Source organism: Hemibagrus wyckioides, linkage group LG08 (assembly GCF_019097595.1).
Source record: "Hemibagrus wyckioides isolate EC202008001 linkage group LG08, SWU_Hwy_1.0, whole genome shotgun sequence".
NCBI lineage: Eukaryota > Metazoa > Chordata > Actinopteri > Siluriformes > Bagridae > Hemibagrus > Hemibagrus wyckioides.
The window spans coordinates 8,155,001-8,174,980 of record NC_080717.1 but is presented as its reverse complement, the minus strand read 5'-3'; the positions used below and the strand labels follow the sequence as shown (position 1 = coordinate 8,174,980).

The 19,980-nt window shown below is 37.2% G+C and overlaps 2 protein-coding genes across 3 annotated transcripts; both read left to right on the top strand.

Moving 5' to 3' along the window:
* The first annotated feature begins 361 nt into the window (after nt 1-361).
* Nucleotides 362-4,237, top strand: si:ch211-255i20.3 (transmembrane emp24 domain-containing protein 11). The gene is made up of 5 exons (XM_058397428.1): nt 362-629; nt 1,857-1,945; nt 2,031-2,156; nt 3,127-3,273; nt 3,417-4,237. The coding sequence occupies exons 1-5, from the start codon at nt 497-499 to the stop codon at nt 3,564-3,566; spliced, it is 645 nt and encodes a 214-aa protein (XP_058253411.1). The 5' UTR covers nt 362-496; the 3' UTR covers nt 3,567-4,237.
* Nucleotides 4,238-5,084: 847 nt separating this feature from the next.
* Nucleotides 5,085-16,325, top strand: LOC131357521 (probable E3 SUMO-protein ligase RNF212). Of its 2 annotated transcripts, none has more exons than XM_058396509.1 (13): nt 5,085-5,436; nt 7,169-7,297; nt 7,597-7,658; nt 7,754-7,828; nt 8,375-8,431; nt 8,515-8,573; nt 8,655-8,714; nt 9,618-9,676; nt 10,863-10,959; nt 11,818-11,860; nt 12,600-12,663; nt 14,536-14,605; nt 15,638-16,325. In XM_058396509.1, exons 2-13 carry the CDS (start codon nt 7,180-7,182, stop codon nt 15,786-15,788), a joined length of 915 nt encoding a protein of 304 aa, XP_058252492.1. In that variant the 5' UTR covers nt 5,085-5,436; nt 7,169-7,179; the 3' UTR covers nt 15,789-16,325. The 2 variants fall into 2 exon arrangements, with proteins under 2 accessions (XP_058252492.1, XP_058252493.1); XM_058396510.1 differs by having other exon boundaries at nt 15,641-16,324.
* The last annotated feature ends 3,655 nt before the right edge of the window (nt 16,326-19,980 follow it).

The following is a 19,980-nucleotide window of genomic DNA, read 5'->3' as shown; positions in this document are numbered from 1 at the left end:
TGACTGAGCTACTACAGTGTCGAGTCAAGTACTTTACTCAGAAAAGTGTTCAGTTGTTCATATGACTTCTGTGTGGTAAATGTCTGTATATTCAGTGCAGCACATTGTACATATCAACTGTAAATATAAAAACAATAAACTTTTTCCTGTCGACACGTGTGTCAGTTCTTCAGGCCTGCCGTCTCCATGATTTCTTTTGAAGTATTAATATTCATTAAAAACAACGTTTCTAAAATAAAACTCTGGTATTGTATATAGTTCTCTATAAAGTAAAAAAAAAAAAAAAGTGGTTAACCATTTGGGCACTTTATCAACTTTAAGCACCTGCTGAGGTCTTATCACTCTTTTTTGTTTGAATAACACTAAGCCATGCAGGTGGACTTTTCACACCTTTGCCGTCGTGTTCACACAAAACTACTACAAATATCCATACTGTACATTTTCTTAGTATTCCATTAGTTGTACTATCCATCTTCTTGAAACCATAAGGATATCCATGATGAATTTCATCCAGACCTGCCTTCTGATATCGTGCCTGGTCATTTCGGCTCCAGCAATGTTCTTTGAGCTGTTGCAGCAGAAGGAAAGGTGTATAATTGAGGAGATTCCTGAGGACACCCTTGTCACAGGTAAAGAACATTAAGGATACTATTTTTACAATATCCGAAAAGATACCTTCAGCTCCAGGGTATAGTTCTATTGTGCTGTGATAATTTCATCGCTGATGTTATGCTTTAAGAGTATAGATAATATGATGTAGATATCATATTATCTATAATCTAAGACGGTCTGCTTTTTAAAGAATAAACAGCAACCGGGTTAAATAGTTTTGATAAAAGCTAGGGAAAAAAAAGAAAATGAAAATTGGATTTGCTTCTATAAGCAAATAATGTTTAGGCAGACATTTGGGCTTAATCTATACTTTAATGCTTTTTACTTATTGAAACTGTAAGCTGAGACTGTGATGTACTTGAAACTGTATATTGTATCTTCACTTTTCATACATGACGAACAAAATATTAAAAGTGTTCACATTCAGCGTGAAACAACTTCCAGTAAACAGTCGCCTTACTACCCCAAATTTAGTTATTTCCTATTATAGCATGTCCTATACTATTTTATGCCTTCTTTACCACAAAAATTCTATTTTTTAAAATTATTTAGTTACACTTGGTAACTAGTTACAATTTGGTCAAATATCCACAACAAAGTCGCCTTACTACCCCAAATTTAGTTACTTTTCTATGACAGCATGTCCCATACTATTTTATGCCTCCTATACCACAGCAATTTGTCAAAAATTATATATTTTTAAATTATTTAGTTACACTTGGTCAAATATCCACAACAAAGTAGTTCCTATTATCAGTCATTTACATTTCTGACATTTGGCAGACACCCTTATCTTACAAATTAGCTCATTTTATTCAACTGAGCAATTGAGGGTTAAGGGCCTTGCTCAAAGGGCCCACCAGTGGTAGTTTTGTGGAACTGGGATTTGAACTCACAACCTTCTGATCAGTAGACCAATGCCTTGAACACTAAGCTAACACATCCCCGGTCATTTCATAGAAACAATCTAACCACTATTTCTTTCTACCTTTTAAAGATCATAAGATGAGAGCAGCTTGTCATGTTACTGAGAAACAGGAAACAACAAAGCACACTATCTGGAAGACTCTTACACTGGAGACTCCTTCCATAAATACTAAATCAAAAGATTCACCATGTCAACAGCTAAACACCTTAGCTTTAGATTGTCGAGGATCAACACCTACATCTTTTATTCAATCAGATTAAACAAAACAACATTCTTTAAACAAAAAGTGTTATCTGGAGTGTTGTCTTCCTTCCAGGTTATATCTTATTAGAACACTGGGATAAAAAGCAGGACCACTCTCCACACCTTGGCTTAACCATCACAGTTAAAGACCCTAATCTTGAGGTTGGATACTCTTTATTACATTTTTTTTGATAGATTTTTGGTGCTTGACAGCATTATTGAGTTAGCTCTTTTCCTATATTTGCAGGTATTGTTGATGAAACGATTTGGCAAATATGGAAAATTCACCTTTACATCCCATTTCTCTGGTCAGCATTTTGTCTGTGTGAAATCAAACACTACAAGATTTTCTGTCTTTGCAAACGAACGTTTGGTAAGTCAAGCCCAATGCTGATTGTACGTCACACGAGTCACAATATATTATCTGTAAAATGCTCTATGCTAGTCCTTGCTGAGAAAACTCGAGCCAGTTATATCTCAGTTACATTTTCCACTACAGTGTAGGTCACAACAAGGTTGAAACTAAAGGTAAATACTTTTTCTCTTGCTATCAAATTAAATCCTTTGTGTTTTTCAAAAAGCAAAATATTCGGACAAAATATCAGGAAAGTAAAGTTAATATCCCACTATCCAATATCACCCAGAAAAGGTTGGGTTTCATTTTGAAGCTGATTTCTATCAAAGTTTCTCAGGAAGCTTTTCCCTGCTACTATCACCTCTGGCTTGCTCACTGTGGATCTTAATATAAATCTACAACCAGATTTTTTGCTGTAATGCTGTATTGTAAGTATGTGCTGTACAAAAAACAATGAATTAAATTGAAATAGATACGATAATCTTTTGTTTGTCCCACAGCTGGGAAAATGTGAGGAAATAACTTGCACTATATATTGTTTATGTTCGTAAAATCAAACACACAAAGATCATCTTGTTTTCCTTACCATGGACATGGACAAATACAAATATCTTATTCATGATGAGAACTCGGTTTATGTCACTTAAGAATCACCACCAGATGGCACTGTTTCTTACATTTGTGTAGCAGTAATGAGAAACCATCAACCCAGTATTCTACTTTAATATCCCAGACAAAAAAACAAAACATACCACATAGAAAACATCAAAACATGAACATGAGAAGAAAATCATACACAAAAGAAAACCCTGGTTCTTTTTAGACATGTAAATGATAGCACTAAGTGTGTAGACTACAACATTTTATTGTATACCTAGTTAATAAAACATGCATGTAACACTGATTTATTGTGCTGATTTCTTGTGTTGTTTACAATTCTTTACATCGGTTTCATGTATGAAAGAAGCCTTACTGTGTCCCTGTACAGAAAGTGCATCTAGATGTGCAGATGGTCGAACACACCATCGACCCCAGCGCTGTCAAGACCAAAGACACCATTGAATCTGTGGAGTTTAAAATACAGCACCTGATAGGCCAAATGCAGTACATCAGCAAGCAGCAAGACTTCGAAAGGGTAAGGAGGGAGGGAGGGAGGGAAGGAAAGCGAGGCGACTCCTGAAGTCCTGAACACAGAATGCGTTTGATAATAAGTATTGCTTTTTATCTTGGCCAAATTAACAAGAATTGACTTAACCTTGTTTGTACTGTTAATTACAGGAACGTGAGGAAACGTTTCGCCAAATGAGTGAAGAAACAAATGGAAATGTTTTGTGGTGGGCAATAATCCAGACCTCAATACTACTTACTGTGGGATTCTGGCAAATGAGAAGCCTGAAGAACTTTTTCATCAAAAAGAAATTGGTCTAACAACTATTTAGTTATGGCTAAATAAGAATCTACCTAAAGTGAGAGCTTGCATAACTAACAAAGATTAGCCATTTGTCATATAAAGTTAGCTAACTATATAACTGCTTCTTTACTATTTGTCTAACTAGTGTTTGCCTTACTACATCGAGTGGTGTTCTCAACCATGTTTTTGACTGCCTACCTGAATAATATAATAAAGTCTGTACTTAACGTACTGCACACCTTCCCAGTTTTTGTAGGTTAATGCTAGTTACCTACAGTGGATTCAGACTGCTGTCAAAGCCAAGCCAAGATAAATCATGTCAGATATAGCAACCGACAAAATTATATAAAATACACACACAGGAAAGAACTTTTAATGTACCGTTTTGCAAAAATATGCATCTTCTATAACTAATACTTAGTAAAAACACCACTTGCTTGTAGTTCATATAGTATTTCTTGAGTATGAGTCTACCAACTTAGCAGATTGCGATTTGGCAATCTTATTCTGCTTCTTCTTGCAAAGAAATGCTTCAGATCTAACTATTTTGAATAGATCCCCAGTCCCAGGTAAAGAGAAGGAGCCCCATAGTATGATGCCGCCACCACCATGTTTCACTGTGGGAATGCAGCTCCCTTGTTTTTATTCCAAAGACATAGTTTAGAATTATGCCCTTAAAGTACTACCTTGGTCTTTTTTCTTTTTTTTTAAGACCATAACACTTTTTGGCATATGGTCATACGGTTTGAGGGTGATTTATGCATAACATTCTTAACATTTATAAGATCATTTATTAAAAAACCTTCTAGAAAACAACAAACAATTCAAAATGGCATCATTTTCCAAATACTAAATAGCAACGAGGCTTAGTGACTGATCTAAATAGATTCAAAGAGAGCGTACAGACAGAATGGTGAGATTATCACAGCACAAAACCGAATCGTGACAACGTTATCACAACATTAACATAAACACGCAAGTTTGAAAGCACAACGTTGTTCATCAGAGTGAAATTCAGATCCAAAGCATTTATTGTCATGTGCACAGTGAGGAAAACAAGCTTCCCTGTACAATGAAATTCTTTCTTTGCTGTCCACAGTGAATGCCAAGACAAGCACAAAAACTATGTGAAAAAAATAAATAAATAAAATAAAAACACACACAAAAATGCACACACAAGCATAATAAAAAAAAAAAAAAACTATGCCGCAGAATTAGAGATATAGAAAATATAAAAATATAGAAATATAGACTAGGCATATCTGTATGTACAAGTGTAAAATATTGACTTGTAGTTGCAAAAAAAAAGAAAGAAGTGCAAAACAATAGCACAGTAGCACGTGCAAATTGAACGCAACTGTAGATAATAATAAATAATATAGTAGATATTAATAGCAGCAACTTTAACATTAACATGTGCACATTGAATGCAACTGTAGATAATAATAATAATAATAATAATAATAATAATAATAGATAGTAGATATTAACACAAACCCAAATCCAACAACATTATAACAACTCAAAAATAAATCTGACAACACAACAATAACCCGAATACATCAAATATAATATATAATGCACGATTCCTAAGGACCTGGCAACCCAGCCATCCGTGTTCGCGCGCTTTAATGGTGCCAAAATATTTCGCTGAACTTAACTAGCACAGTTAGCTGGTTAACTAAAACGCACACACAGTAATGGTCAAAATACAGCCTGGTGAATTAGTTACTACACACAAAACAAACCTGACAGCGATGGCGTTTCGATATTTTATTTCAGAATAAAAGACTCACGTTAACTAAACAGATTGTGTTTATAAACAACCTGCTAGCTGTGTGCCGTTTGCTCGATTGTTAACTAGTCTTCTAACCTGGAATTAAACGGGTGAGTAGGCGGGTGACTGACTAGCTAACTAAATATTTGGAGTGAATAGGGTTTTTGCTTTGTGTTTACGGATAATTATTATTGTTATGGTTATAGCTATACTCAGTCATTTAGTTTTACAGATTTCTCTGTAAACGCCGTTTGTGTGGTTGTGAATGTGTGCCTTCACCTATAAGGAAAAAATAATTAAAATGTTTTATAAGTATTAAAAACTCACAACAGTAGTCATAAACATAAGGATGTAAAAGCTTACAACTTATAAATACAATATAAAATATTTAAAAAAATATATTTGAAGTGTGAGCCTTATGTTTTATCACTTTAACGTCATCCAAATGCATCTTAAAACTCTTTAATATTAATACTGAATAACTGAGTTTTAATGGTGTCCATGATTTATTTTGTAATGAAATATCAAACTTTCTTGAAATATAATAACTTTTTTGCTTTTTTGCTTTTTTTTTTTTACTGGTTTCCTGCATTACCCACAATTCTGTTCGGCTACCAGCCTTTAAGCAATGCAGCAGTGCTTTAGTGTTTTATTCATTTACAGATGTGTCTCATCTCCACATCTGTAAATGCGCTTCAGCTTTCACGCTATCTCCTCCTTCCTCCATCAGTACCACTGTATCGATCATCTAATCTAATCTAAGCTAAATAGCCAGGCCTTTTGCGTAACTGCATCTCATGTCTCCGCTGCATTCTGGAGTTTTTGTGTCCAACCTCAGTAGTGTAATGCAGTGACACTCTTCAATCTTACATATTTTCCCTCTGAGAGGACAATGATTGAGTGCATTTTGTCTTTATTTGGAAGAAGTGCCTGTTGTTATAATATACGCAAATCCTGTGGCTGTTACGGAGCCACACCTGCATTTAAGCACCGAGATCAGTGTCACACTGATTAATGTAAATAACACAATTGGTATATTAGTCACGAATTACATTAACAACTTATATTACAACTTTATTTTATATCTGTTTACATCCAACCAAATTCAACCGTGGTATTGTGTTGACACCTGTGCAATAAGTCCATTCGTGAAATTTCCTCACTACTAAATATTCCACAGTCAACTGTTAGTGGTATTATAACAAAGTGGAAGCAATTGGGAACAACAGCATCTCAGACACAAAGCGGTAGGCCATGTAAAATCACAGAGTGGGGTCAGCGCATGCATTTCAGGGGTTGGGCTTGGCCCCTTGGTTCCAGTGAAAGGAACTCTTAATGCTTCAGCATACTAAGACATTTTGGACAATTTCATGCTCCCAACTTTGTGAGAACAGTTTGGGGATGACCCCTTCCTGTTCCAACATGGCTGCACACCAGTGCACAAAGCAAGGTCCATAAAGACATGAATGAGCGTGTAGATGAACTTGACTGGCCTGCACAGAGCTCTGACCTCAACCTGATAGAACACCTTTGGGATGAGTTAGAGTGGAGAGACTGTGAGCCAGGTCTTCTCGTCCAACATCAGTGCCGGACTTCACAAATGTGTCAAAAAATTCGCATAAACACACTCCTAAACCTTGTGGAAAGCCTTCCCAGAAGAGTTGAAGCTGTTCAATTATGTGCATGTAAAGGCAGATGTCCCAAAACTTTTGGCAATATAGTGTATCTAAAATCTGACATAGGACTTTTACCTCTTCTCTCAATGTACCCAATGTGTTGACGACATTTAATATATACAAAATATAAATACTGTGTAACTAAAATGTTATCTGTATCATAAAGTGTATGGAACCATGGAGAATATGTCCCAGTGGATATGCTGTAATTCGTGCTTTAAGTCTCCAGGACCGGATATCCATCTGGCTCTGACAAATTGCGGCCATATTATCTGCAACATATGCTTTCAGAAAGGTAATTTATCTCCGTCAACTTAACTTAGCTAGTACTAGTCATATTGTGCATGTACTTTACAACGAGTTGTAAATTTACAAGGTACATATATCATACCCTGGTGTAGAGGTCAGTTTATACATGGCTGTAGAATTACTGAATTTGTTCATTCAGTGGGAATGGGAAAGGAGCACCTATGGATCAGTGTTGATCAGATAGTGGCAAATATATAGAAATTTAGTAGTGGATGTTATGTAGTTTTGAAATGTTATTTCCTTTTGCCATTTGATTGTGTATCAGTCACAGTGTTGTCACTTTAGGAAAAGAAGGCGAGTGCCTGATCTGTAAAGCAAAATGTCAGCTGTCTCCGCTCTCAGAGAAAGTAAGCAGCTTCAAACTGGATTGTTCGCCTGATGGGATTGTAATGCCTGTGGCTTTAGGTATTGTTTTAACATTTTTATTTTGATTTGATTGCAGAGCAGCTCAGAGGTCAGAGCACTCTTCTCAGATATCAGCACTACTGCAGTCAAATACTTCTCAGAGATAAGCAAGGTGACCATAACAGCCGTCAGCCCTCTCTGCCTCCATTTTACTTTTAATGATCAATTAATTGATTTAAATAATCAATTGTTGTGACATGCCTATAGCATTTAAGCATGATGTGTTACACTCAGATTTAAAAGTAGATTAAAGCTAGCTAACTGAGCATAACTATAAATGTAAAAAAGTCTATATACCGTGCTTAAATTATCATTCAATCAGAGTTTCCATTTGTTTTATTTATTGTCTTCCATCCTCTGCATGCATGCATACAGGAGTATTTATAAATATGCAAACATTATGCATATTTTCTTGTTTTAAAATGCTTCATGCACATGGATTTTTTTCTTTTTACAAAGCTGAGTGGTCTTTCTTGACATTTGTTAATATTATCGCCACCTTCTGGAGTGTCATTTGCTGAAAATTTGATAATTGGATTTTTTTTTTTTAATAATTGAGTAGTTTATAATCCTTATAATTGAGTATTTCTGACAGCTTTAGATATTAACACTAAGAATCTGAGGCAACAATCAAGCAGATAATTTTTCAACTGTTTAGGTTTTGCAGTTTCAGGCAAGACACCAGAAAAGGTTACTAGCCCACTATCAGCAGAAGGTAAAAGTTACATTAGGGTTTTCTTTTGCCTTTTTTGTTTGATATTAATTAAACATGTTTCAGAAATTTCTGTTCGTTTTTAGAGTGAAAAAATGAAGGAGGCTTTAATCAAAATGCAGCAAGAAATGAAACAAATGTCAAAGTAAGAATTTTATTTATATTACTGTGAAATACAAATTATTTCTATATTCCTGGCTAAATGTTCCTTATTTTTTATTCTCAGAAAAATTACAGAGCAGAAGGACTACATATCACAGTTAGAAGCAGCTCTTCAGCAGCAAAGGTATTGCTTCCTGCAGCTCTAGAATGACATTTATTGCTCTTAAATTTGCCTGAAAAGAATGTTGGGCATACACTATATTGCCAAATGTTTTAGGACACCACTCCAAATCATTGAATTCAGGCACTGTGTTTTCAGGGGTTGGGCTTGGCCCCTTCGTTCCAGTCAAAGGAACTCTTAATGCTTCAGCATACCAAAACATTTTGGACAATTTCATGATCTCAACTTTGTGGGAACAGTTTGGGGATGACCCCTTCCTGTTCCAACATGACTGCGCACCAGTGCACAAAGTAAGGTCCATAAAGACATGGATGAGAGAGTTTGGTGTGCGGGAACTTGACCACACCTTTGGGATGAATTAGAGCGGAGACTGCGAGCCAGACTTTGTCATCCAGCATCAGTGCCTGATCTCAAATACACAAATACGCTTCTAGAGGAATGGTCAAAAATTCCCATAAACACACTCCATAACCTTGTGGAAAGCTTTCCCAAAAGAGTTGAAGCTGTTATAGCTGCAAAGGGCGGGCCAACTCCATATTACATTCATGCGCATGTGAAGGCAGACGTCCCAGTTTTAAAACGGTTCACAGTCTCCACTCTTAATTCATCCCAAAGGTGTACTATCAGGTTGAGGTCAGGACTCCACACCAGTCAAGTTCCTCCACACCAAACTCACTCATTCATGTTTTTATGGACCTTGCTTTGTCCACTGGTGCGCAGTCATGTGGGAACAGGAAAGGGTCATCCCCAAACTGTACAATAATCCAATAAAATGCTATAATATTCATTATACTATTGATAAAAGTTTGGTTTAAAAAGGGGACAGTGGGTTTAGATGCTTTCAGGGTGAGATCTATACAGAAAACATTATAGCTTAAATGACTTGCTTTTATTATTTTTTTCCAGCTCCAGAGTGGGATTACAGTCAGTCAGGGATTTGCATTCATCCACTTGTTTCAAACCAGGTAAAGCATGACATCAGTTCACGCTGGCAGAAATTTAAAAAAGTATAAGACATGCAATATGTTATATTTTGGGCCCAAACATTTAGCGGGATTGTGTAATTCTATATACACACCTGTTTTTAAACATCTGTTTTTGCAATTAAAAATAACAGAGAAAACATCATCAGCCGTTCTTTGTTTTGGCTAATTCAGCTATTGATTCAGCTATTTCATTCATTCAGCAAGTTTTTTCCTCATATCATCATTGCTGATCACTTCCAATCCCAAGATCGAGATAAACATAATAACACTGATTTTGTTTTTCTTTAACCAATTCTGTGTTGTAATTCTTTGCTCTATACCTGTGCAACTTCTACAACATACACACCCATCAGGCATAACATTATGAGCACTGCAAGGTGAAGTGAATAACAGTGATGATCTCCTCATCATGGCACCTGTTAGTGGGTGGGATATATTACGCAGCAAGTGACCTCAAAGTTGATGTGTTAGAAGCATGGAAAAATGGACAAGCGTAAGGATTTGAGCGAGTTTGATGAAGGGCCAAATTGTGATGACTAGACAACTGGATCAGAGCATCTCCAAAACTGCAGCTCTTGTGGGGTGTTCCCGGTCTGCAGTGGTCACTATCTATTAAAAGTATCCTTTAAGTCTACTAAGCATCATGAGTCCTGTAGGTATCCTTCAGGAAGTTGGTCTTTCAGGACTTACAGTAAAGATCTGATGCTAACATCTTGGTGCCAGATACCACAGCACACCTTCAGGGATCTAGTGGAGTCCATGCCTCAATGGGTCAGGGCTGTTTTGGCAGCAAAATGGAGACCAACACAATATTATGCAGGTGGTCATAATATTATGCCTGATCAGTGTAAAATTGTATATTATATAATTGTTTGTAACGCCTGTTATTGAATTTATGTTCATTTTCTGGACTACACCATGTCCTTCATAAATACTTTAGCTGTATTAATCATTTTCATGATGCAAACTGGCTTTGTATCATATTGGAATTGCCTAACAATTTGACAGAAAGGCATATTGCTGGTTAAAAATTCAAAAGCAGAAAAGGACTGTGGAATTAGAAGAAAATAGAACTTGGTATTATTTGCGACACAGTAGATCACTAAATCAGTGCCTATACATTTGGTATTCTTTCGATAATTCGGTTGGTTTGTTTTTCATGAAGGTTACTCGACATCTCCAACTTCATCAGCACCCACAGTGACAAAAATCCCCTATACCTCTCCAGTGTGTCTGTCTCGCCAACCATCCACCATAAGCCTGTGAGTACCACATACACTGTACAATATATTCTTATCTGCACTACGCTTCCAGAATTAATCATATACTATCCTCATATGTTTTTTTTATTAATTAACTTAGGAATAAGAAATTCTGTATGATGCAAATTCCATTTGCTTTAACTAGTACAGTGGATTCCTAATGACTTAATGAATTAATTCATTTAAAGTAATAAATGTACTTTCAGGTGAAGTATGTCCCATGAGAAACTCGGATATTTGTTGAGAACTTTTAGTCATTCAGTTTAATTAAATACATTCCTGACTAGTTCACAATCTTTCCATTCACCCCCTTGTGTAAATGGTTGACACATGGGGAATCAGGGCATAGTGTTAACACAGACGATGGGGGTCGCCTCCAGAACTTTCCTCTGCTCCAAAGTCAAAGCAGTTCCACACTGCAAGACAGAAAGGTGATCCTCACCGTGTAATTTCCACCATATCCTACCTCCATTCATCTGAGAACCTTATTAGTCTATACTTGTTTGGAAAAGCTTAGCTCTTATGGAGACGTCGACCACCTCAGAGCTGCAGCAGAACATTGCTATAATGGTCTAGATGACTCAGTTCTGCTGTGTCAGCTGTGGTTTCTTATTTAAACAATTTACTGTAAAGTCATGTGGTACCTATATAGAGATAAATGTACAGGGCAGTGATTTGAGTGGAGGCATGCAGTCTGATGTTAACACAGGCTAACAACAACACAAGGGGGCACCCCTGAATTGTCTGATACAAAATGTGAACGGTAGACAAATGCACACAGCAAATGAAGTGGTCAAAGTTTGTCCAGTGTAATTGATATCAACTATTAGTGGTGTTTATGTAATTACTTTCTTTCAGGACTGAAAACATAGACATTGACAGCAGGGCTTTTTCCAGTAAAGTAAGTTGATTCCTATCATTTATTATAGCTATTATAACTATCTATTTAAATATAATTAATTATGTAACTACAGAAAAAGTATATAATTTATATACTATATTGCCAAAAGTGTTAAGACATCTGCCTTTACATGCACGTGATTGTAATTTGGAGCCTGCCCTTTTGCAGCTATAACTGCTTCAACTCTTCTGGGAAGGCTTTTCCTGAAGGTTTAGGTGTGTGTTCATGGGGATTTTTGACCATTCCTCTAGAAGTGCATTTGTCAGGCACTGAAAATGGACGAGAAGGCCTGGCTCACGGTCTGTGCTCTAATTCATCCCAAAGGTGTTCTATCGGGTTGAGGTCAGGACTCTGTGCAGGCCAGTCAAGTTCCTCCACTTCAAACTCGCTCATCCATGTCTTTATGGACCTTGCTTTGTGCACTGGTGTGCAGTCATGTTGGAACATGAAGGAGTCATCCCCAAACTGTTCCCCCAAAGTTGGGAGCATGAAATTGTCCAAAATGTCTTGGTATGCTGAAGCATTAAGAGTTCCTTTATTAATCCCAACCCCTGAAAAACAACAGCTGAATTCAATGATTTGGAGTGGTGTCCCAAAACTTTTGGCAATATAGTGTATATGGTTCCTGTTCCATATGCTACCATGTGTACCACAAGTCAAAATTTATAATTATCGTCTTGATTTAACCATAATTTTTTTCCCATATTTCTTCTAAATTCTTGCTTTTTTCCCCAAATAGCCCTCAGTGTCTGGAAGCGTTTCCAGACTTTGTCTCATCAGCCCACCACAAGATGGTCGGATAGGTTAGTCTGTCAAATATTGTTCTGCTGATAACACGCTTTAATCTACTGAATTTTTTCACTGGTTTCTTTGAATTGTTTAAGAATACCAAGATTAAGAGAATGAACAGTGCAATTATTTAAGAAATAAGTAATCTAAATTAAAATGTACATAATATTCTAACAAAGCAAACATCAACAGACAAAACTGGGCCTCGTTTATTAAGATGGATATGAAAGTTTATTAATAAATCATTTGAACAGCTTTAACTCAGGAAATTTCATATTATATATACAGCTCTGGAAGAAAATAAGAGACCGCTGCAAAATAATCAGTTTCTTATGTTTTTTTCTTACAGGTGCATGTATTGGTGAGACGAACAGTTTTGTTTCATTTTTGTGAACTGCTGACAATATTTCTCCTAAATTCAAAATATAACTATTGTTATTTAGAGTGTATATTTAAAGGAAATGACAACACATCAAAATAACCCAAGATCATGCAGTATTTGCAGAGCTTTAATAACTCAAATAAAACAAAATGCAAATAATTTGTAAACAAATTGTGTTAATGCTTTGGCTAAATAACATTAAGAAATCAGTATTTGGTGGAATAACCCCGATTTTTCTCCACCAGTTTCTCACATTGCTCTTGGGTAACTTTATACCACTCTTTTTGCAAAAAAAAGCAAATAGCTCAGCTTTGCTTGATGGTTTGTGACCATCCATCTTCCTCTTGATGACGGTCCAGAGGTTTTCAATAGGGTTCAAATCTGGAGACTGGGCAGTGGTCTCTTATTTTTTTCCAGAGATATATATATATTTATTTAATATATTTATTATATTATCTTAAAGCAGGTTAGTTACTTCAAAAAACATTTGTATTCAAAGAGAGTTTGTGTAAATTTACATACAAGAGCTTCAGATTGCATACACTGTTGGATTTATTACCGCAAATGTATAAACATATTACACTGACAGGTTACATGACATGTTTAAATCACCTATTTATTTCAACTGCATACATGAAATAGTGAACATTTTGGGAAAGTCATGTTTCATATTAAGTACTTGAAAGAAAGAAAGAGAAACCCCTTTGACTAGCCATTCAATCAGGACATAATGCTGCTGTATAAAAGGAGTTAGAGTTAGTTCAGTGCACCCCATGCTTAGAAGGCAATCTTTCACTTTTTAGTCATCATTTTGCCATTTTCGTCTTTGTGAGCTTTGCCTTTTATGGAGTTTTGTGGGCATCAGTAAAGCAGCTGTGCCGTGAATGCTCATACTCACATGAGTATGAAGAAAATTACAGTTACACAGACTTTGTAAATCTGGCAGGAATTTAAGTTTGATTTGGCCTTCAAACATTTGCGCAAGTCCCTAATAATAGATTGATAAATGACCGTATATTTTAGTCAGTGTACAGGTTGAATAGTTTAGTAAAATATGCCAATGTGTGTGTGTATGTATGTATATAGGCATTATTATTTGACTTTACACATTATGCACAATTCATTTTATCCACCATCTGGATAGATGAATGTTTATTTCATTACTGTAAAATGTTCATTTGTTTATTTAAACCATACTGAGCGCACTACAGAATGAGCAAGATAAATTACTTTAATATGAGAGCACTGTGAACACACTGTATAGGTTCATTTTTAAAGAATTCTGGGCCTAATAATGCATTTAAGGTGCTTTTTTTTATAATTAACAAATGCACATTATATTTTTAGAAACAATCCCACAGTCTAGGGCTCCCAGTTGAGAAACCCAGCCCCGGGCAATTAAAACCAATTACACCATTCTATATATATTGCAAGATAAGAAATGAATGGAGGCAAGTATGCAAGCAACAGGAAATCTTCTAACTCAGTGTATCTTTTTCTTTAGGTACCATTCCTCACAGAACAGCAAGTCAGAGCACTATGGGAGGCCACTCAATACAAAGTGCAAACGTCAGGTATTTTTTCTCCAAATTAGAAGCACAAAAATTATATATTAATTATATTTTGTGTGTGTTGCAGCTCATATACAATCACTGAGCACTTTATTATACAACACTATACTAATACTGACTAGAGCCTCCATTGTACTCCCAAAACAGCCCCAGTTCTTTTTGGCGTGGATTCCTCTGAGGAATATTCCTTTGAGATTCTGGTCACTGTTGACATGTTTGCATCATGCAGTTCTTTCAGATTTTTCCGGTGCACTTTCATGCTGTGAATCTCCCATTCCACCACATTCCAGAGGTGTTCTGTTGGAAGACCACTAAAGAATACTGATCTCATTGTCTTGTTCATGACCACCTCCACTAAGGCTGGTGTTAACACAAGGCAGGATGGATCCATGGTTTCATGTTGTTGGCACTCTGCCTCAGCGGAAATCAAGATCCATCATGTCCAATTTTTGCAGCCTCAGTTTTCTGTTCTTAGCTGTCAGAAGTGAAACCCCTTCTGCTGTTGTAAGCTCATCCACTTCAAGGCATGACATGGCATTGTGAGATGCTTTTCTGCTCACCACAATTATACAGAATTGTTATACAGAGTTATCTCTAGCCTTCCTTTCAGCTCAACCCAGTCTGATCATTTTCTGTTAAACCTCTTTCATCAACAAGACGTTTCCGTCCGCAAAACTGCCGCACACTGGATGTCTTTTCTTTATTCTGCTATACTCTAGAGAGTTGTGTATGGAAATCAAAGGAGATTGGCAGATATAGAAATACTCAAACCAGCCTGTCTGGCACCAACAATCATGTCACAGTCAAAATCTGTGAGATCACATTTTCTCCGTTCTGGTGGTTAATGTGAATGTGACCTGTAGCTGCTGGCCCATATCTGCATGATTTTATGCACTCCACTGCTGCCCTACGATTGGCTGATTAGATAATTGCAGGAATGAGTAGATGTGCAGGTGTTCCTAATAAAGTGCTCAGTGAGTGTATATTGTATGTAATATGGAATCTTTAAGACGTTTTTTTTGTTTCTGTTTTCAGCAGAGTACTTACCAGTAGCCTGAAGGAACCCATGTTGGCTTCCTCCAATAACATGCTGTATTGCAGAGAAAAGCCGTGGGAAACGCCTGTATTCAAAATGCCCCCAACTTACAAATACCCCTCCATGTCCTCTCTGGGACCTCCGCCCTGACATATTATAGCAACGATCTTAAAATATCACCACTGGCTAAAGAACAAGGGGGCTATTCTTGTACAGCTTTACTATGATGCTACCCTGGAAACACAACAGATTAATTTGAAGACAAGGTCTTGTGTTCACCCGTCTGCAAGAGGACAAGAATATACATATGCATGCCTACTCCTAACAACTGTAGCAATTTGTAGCTTCCCCCGTGCTCACACCACAATAGTTTCATATTAACTAGGGCTTCAGGGCTTCAGGGCTTCAGGGTATGATATAATAGCCTTAATGTGTTGCGCTCTTCTTCCCTTAAATGTCTGTGTTTGCTGTAATCAATCACAGATGTGGCATGAGTGGGTTGTGAATGAGGATTTTAATATGCTGTAGAATGATTCATTGCATGTCAGCTGCACCTGTGAATCTGCCCAGAGAGAGTGTTTTATTCTCCAGACTCATAAATACCATCACTGAATTGTTTGAACCTGGTTGTGCATTGATGACTTGGTACATTAAAGTGATTGCTTTGATCGCACACGTTTTGTTATCCATTGCTGTGCAGAGTGCAATCTGCATATTTTGTGCTGAAAATTGGCAAATTACACATTTTAAAGCTGTCAGGTTAGTCAAGAGAAATGGCTTTGATACTGTGCTTAAAATATATGAAAAAAAAAAAGGACCAGATCTCTGAGCTAGTGTGAGTCACTAAAAGTAGTCCAGTCCAACTTACAGTCCCTGCAAGGCATGTCGTGAATCAGACCGCTGTGTGAAGAGACATGCAAAACATAATTGTGTCATCGCTCTAAATGTCTTGTGTTACATGGCAGACACGACATATTAGCGCAACCTCGGAAGTCTTTGTTTGATCTCTGTACTGCCTCGAGGTATAAAAGTATCTCCTTACAGCGCACAGTTCAGCCTGTCACAACTGCACTTAAGATTTACAGAGTGGTATGGCAAGTGCTCAAATGCTGCATGTAGCTGTTATTTTATGGAGCTTTCCTAATTACATGGAGACCTTTGACTTGACAGTGAAGTTGCTGGAAATGGTGTAATTGGCAGACGTTCTTGATTGGTAGGTGATCGTTTTTGGGGGGTGGGTGGGGGGGGGGGAGCATTCAGTCAAACTCTGATTCCACATCCAAAAAGGATAGTGCTTTTTAAAAAAACATCCAACAGCACAACAATTACGCTGTTAGATAAAAGAAAGGCATGCGCACTTATCCCCCCCCCCTTTTTTTTTCCATGCTAAATCTTAGATGAGTTTCTGAGAGTTCACTCACAGGAAACATTTCTCTTTGCAAATTGATGCTGATGCTGCAGAAAGATTGCGATCTTGAAGCGATCTGCTTCTGATTCTTTTCATCGCACTGTATTACAAATCACTCTACACTTAACAATGTCTTTCTGTCTTACCTCTGTGCATGTAAGGTTTGCTCTGGTAATGGCACATCTGGTAGCTGTTTTCCCCTGACGTGGTGGTATAGTGTGTGTGGGTGCACGTATAAGCATGTTTTTGTGTCTAGGTGGGGACCAAATGTCCTCGCAGGGATAGAAATATTAGGGATAGCAATATGCTATTATTATTTTTATTTATTTATTTATTTTTCATACTTACAAAACCTAAGGGAGCCAGTAGGAGTCATTTCTTTGTTCTTTTAGTTAAGGTTCTGGTTAGATAGCATTAATTAGCTACATTAATAATGTCGTCATAAGAGTAGTAAGAAGCAGTTGTGGGTATGGCTGAGAGAAAGAGAGAGAGAGTGTATGTACAATAATCACTTCCCACAATTACTACAACAGGGCAAAAAAATCTTTGCAGGCAGTTAAATTTCCAGGCTGCTCACCTCGATGGAATGCAAAGGAAACTCACAAAATCTTGCTGGAACCTGAAGAGCAGGAAACCAGCCTCAGACTCTGCTTATCAAATTTTGCCATGTAGATACCAAAAATCTAGCAAGATCATACATTAAAATAATTCATTATATTTTTTTTGGTAGAAAAAATAAGCTGTTATGTCAGAAAGTTGTGCATTGGAGCCTATAGAGGGAGCTAGAGGTGGAGCCGGGCAGCAGTCATGGTAGTACGTATAGCTGAAGTATGGGTATACGTACACACACACCTGGTGCTCATTAGCTCCATATGCAGAGGTTGCATTGGTATGGGCCAACCTGCCTCTGGCTTTGGAGTTCAAACAGCATCTCGGGCAAATCTCAGGCAGTCAGTATTACTCTCTAAATAGACTTAGAAGAGATCCGATCCAAAGACAGACAGGAACAAAACATCTCTGCAAAAGTTGGCACAGTTCTCCAGCGTGTTTTTACGGCGCCGCAACAAATCAATGGTCAAGCATTAAGTTACACATTTCTAAACGCAGCTTGACGAGCCACTCGGATGACCGTAATTGAACATAAGGTTACATATGTTGGGCTTTTTAAGTCCACTCAGACTGAGAGGAGATTGAACAATGGCTTAATTGTATTGTACAGATGGAGAGGCGTGCAATCGAGTAAGGCATAAAGCTCTTCATGACGGAGTCACGGTGAAGCAGATTGGATGTGAGAGGCAGACTCGAATAGGCTGGAACTCAGGAAAGCAGCAGGTCCAAGAAGCCTAATAACAAACCCCCACACTTTATCCAAGAGGAATAAAGTAATGCTAAAATACAACTCATAAAGTATTTCAGTTGTGAAGTAACTGCTTTAATATTGCCTGCTTTATGGAGAGCAGTTATTCTGAACTCAATAATAAATAATTATAGTACTTGTATGTTATTGGATTTAAAAGCCAAACTTCAAAAACAAATGTAGCTAGTGTGGCTGAACATAAAATCCGTTCCATTCGTGCTTTTTAGAGCTAACATGACCGTGTTCATGATTATTCGATAATTACTGTTTATCTTCAAAATAAAATGAAATCTAAATATTACTGTATGAGTGACTGATGCCATGGAGCAAAATTCTGCATAAATATAATAAAATACAATGACCTCTGTAAATAAAACAACAACCATAAATAAAGAATCAGACATGACCACATCAGACACAGTGAGCACTATAGAAAGGGAGAAAAGGAAAACCTATCCAATACCACACAAGAAAAACTATGTCACAGTAATGTAAAAGCAAACATCAGACTCCATAACCACATCAAACACAGACAATGAATCACTGAAGACGAACACACACACACACACACACACGGCTTCTTGTGTAGCGCATGAAATCGTCCATATCATGCTACATGGTAGACAAATGTTCAAGCAATTATGTACTTCATCAGAGAGCCCAATTCAAGATGGAAATGAGTGTAATTGTGAGTTATTTGCACCATGGTTGAGCAAACCGAAGGTAATTTAGATGAGCGGAATTGAGATGGAAGTCTGGTCTTGGCCGTGTGCAGGTACGACTTTCAAATGGAGAAAAGGAAGGACTTGCCAACAGTAACATTACGAAAGGAAGTGCCAAGCTTCACTGGCACCAAATCCATCAAAGCTTGGCACAGGAATATACAATAAACATCTGATTACATTCACATTTATTCATTTTGGCAGGCGCTTTCATCCAGTGTGACGCAGAACACAATCCAAGCATAGAACTGATGGTCATGCTCAATGGTCCAGCAGTGGCTCTTAGAATTCTTTTTTTTTTTTTTTTAACTTTTATATATTAGGGGTTGCATAACTATTAACTTTACTAGTTGACCACTAGTTCAAGTCAGTAATCAACTAGTCATAGTTAAAGCGTTTTACTTATGCAGTAATGATTAGCAAGTGAAGAACAGTGAGTCAAACCACACTTCACATGACGGCCACACGCAAGCTGCAATTTCCTGCTTCATGATTTTTTTAGGTTACATTGTTAACGAGGAAAGTAAATAAATCAGTGCAATAAACATACAAAGTTATAAACGTGTGTATCATATTGCAGCATTTATGGCTCTTAAAAAGCTTTCACATGGATGAGCTGAAATCGTTGATTCTGAATGGGAGAGAGGATCAACCTCCTTGAGCTGACGTGGGTTGGATAGTGATTTGCAGCTCAAACCGTGCTAAGAACGGAGTTATAACTAGTCTTGCCGGATTCCCTGCACGTTGTCTTTAAACATCACATGATCACAAGCATACCTAATATCTTTCTTTCTCTCTGTCTGTCTTTGTAAAACTATCCGTCCCACTCCTGAGCTCCCAGTGTTCTGAATTCCC

Bases quoted from the DNA above. Each gene is read 5' to 3' on its own strand.
- si:ch211-255i20.3 (XM_058397428.1), top strand. From the start codon at position 497: ATGATGAATTTCATCCAGACCTGCCTTCTGATATCGTGCCTGGTCATT. The intron at 1,946-2,030 runs GTTGGATACTCT...CTATATTTGCAG, and splicing joins TTAAAGACCCTAATCTTGAG to GTATTGTTGATGAAACGATT. The intron at 2,157-3,126 runs GTAAGTCAAGCC...GTCCCTGTACAG, and splicing joins TCTTTGCAAACGAACGTTTG to AAAGTGCATCTAGATGTGCA.
- LOC131357521 (XM_058396509.1), top strand. From the start codon at position 7,180: ATGGAGAATATGTCCCAGTGGATATGCTGTAATTCGTGCTTTAAGTCT. The intron at 8,432-8,514 runs GTAAAAGTTACA...GTTCGTTTTTAG, and splicing joins TAGCCCACTATCAGCAGAAG to AGTGAAAAAATGAAGGAGGC. The intron at 8,574-8,654 runs GTAAGAATTTTA...TTTTATTCTCAG, and splicing joins GAAATGAAACAAATGTCAAA to AAAAATTACAGAGCAGAAGG.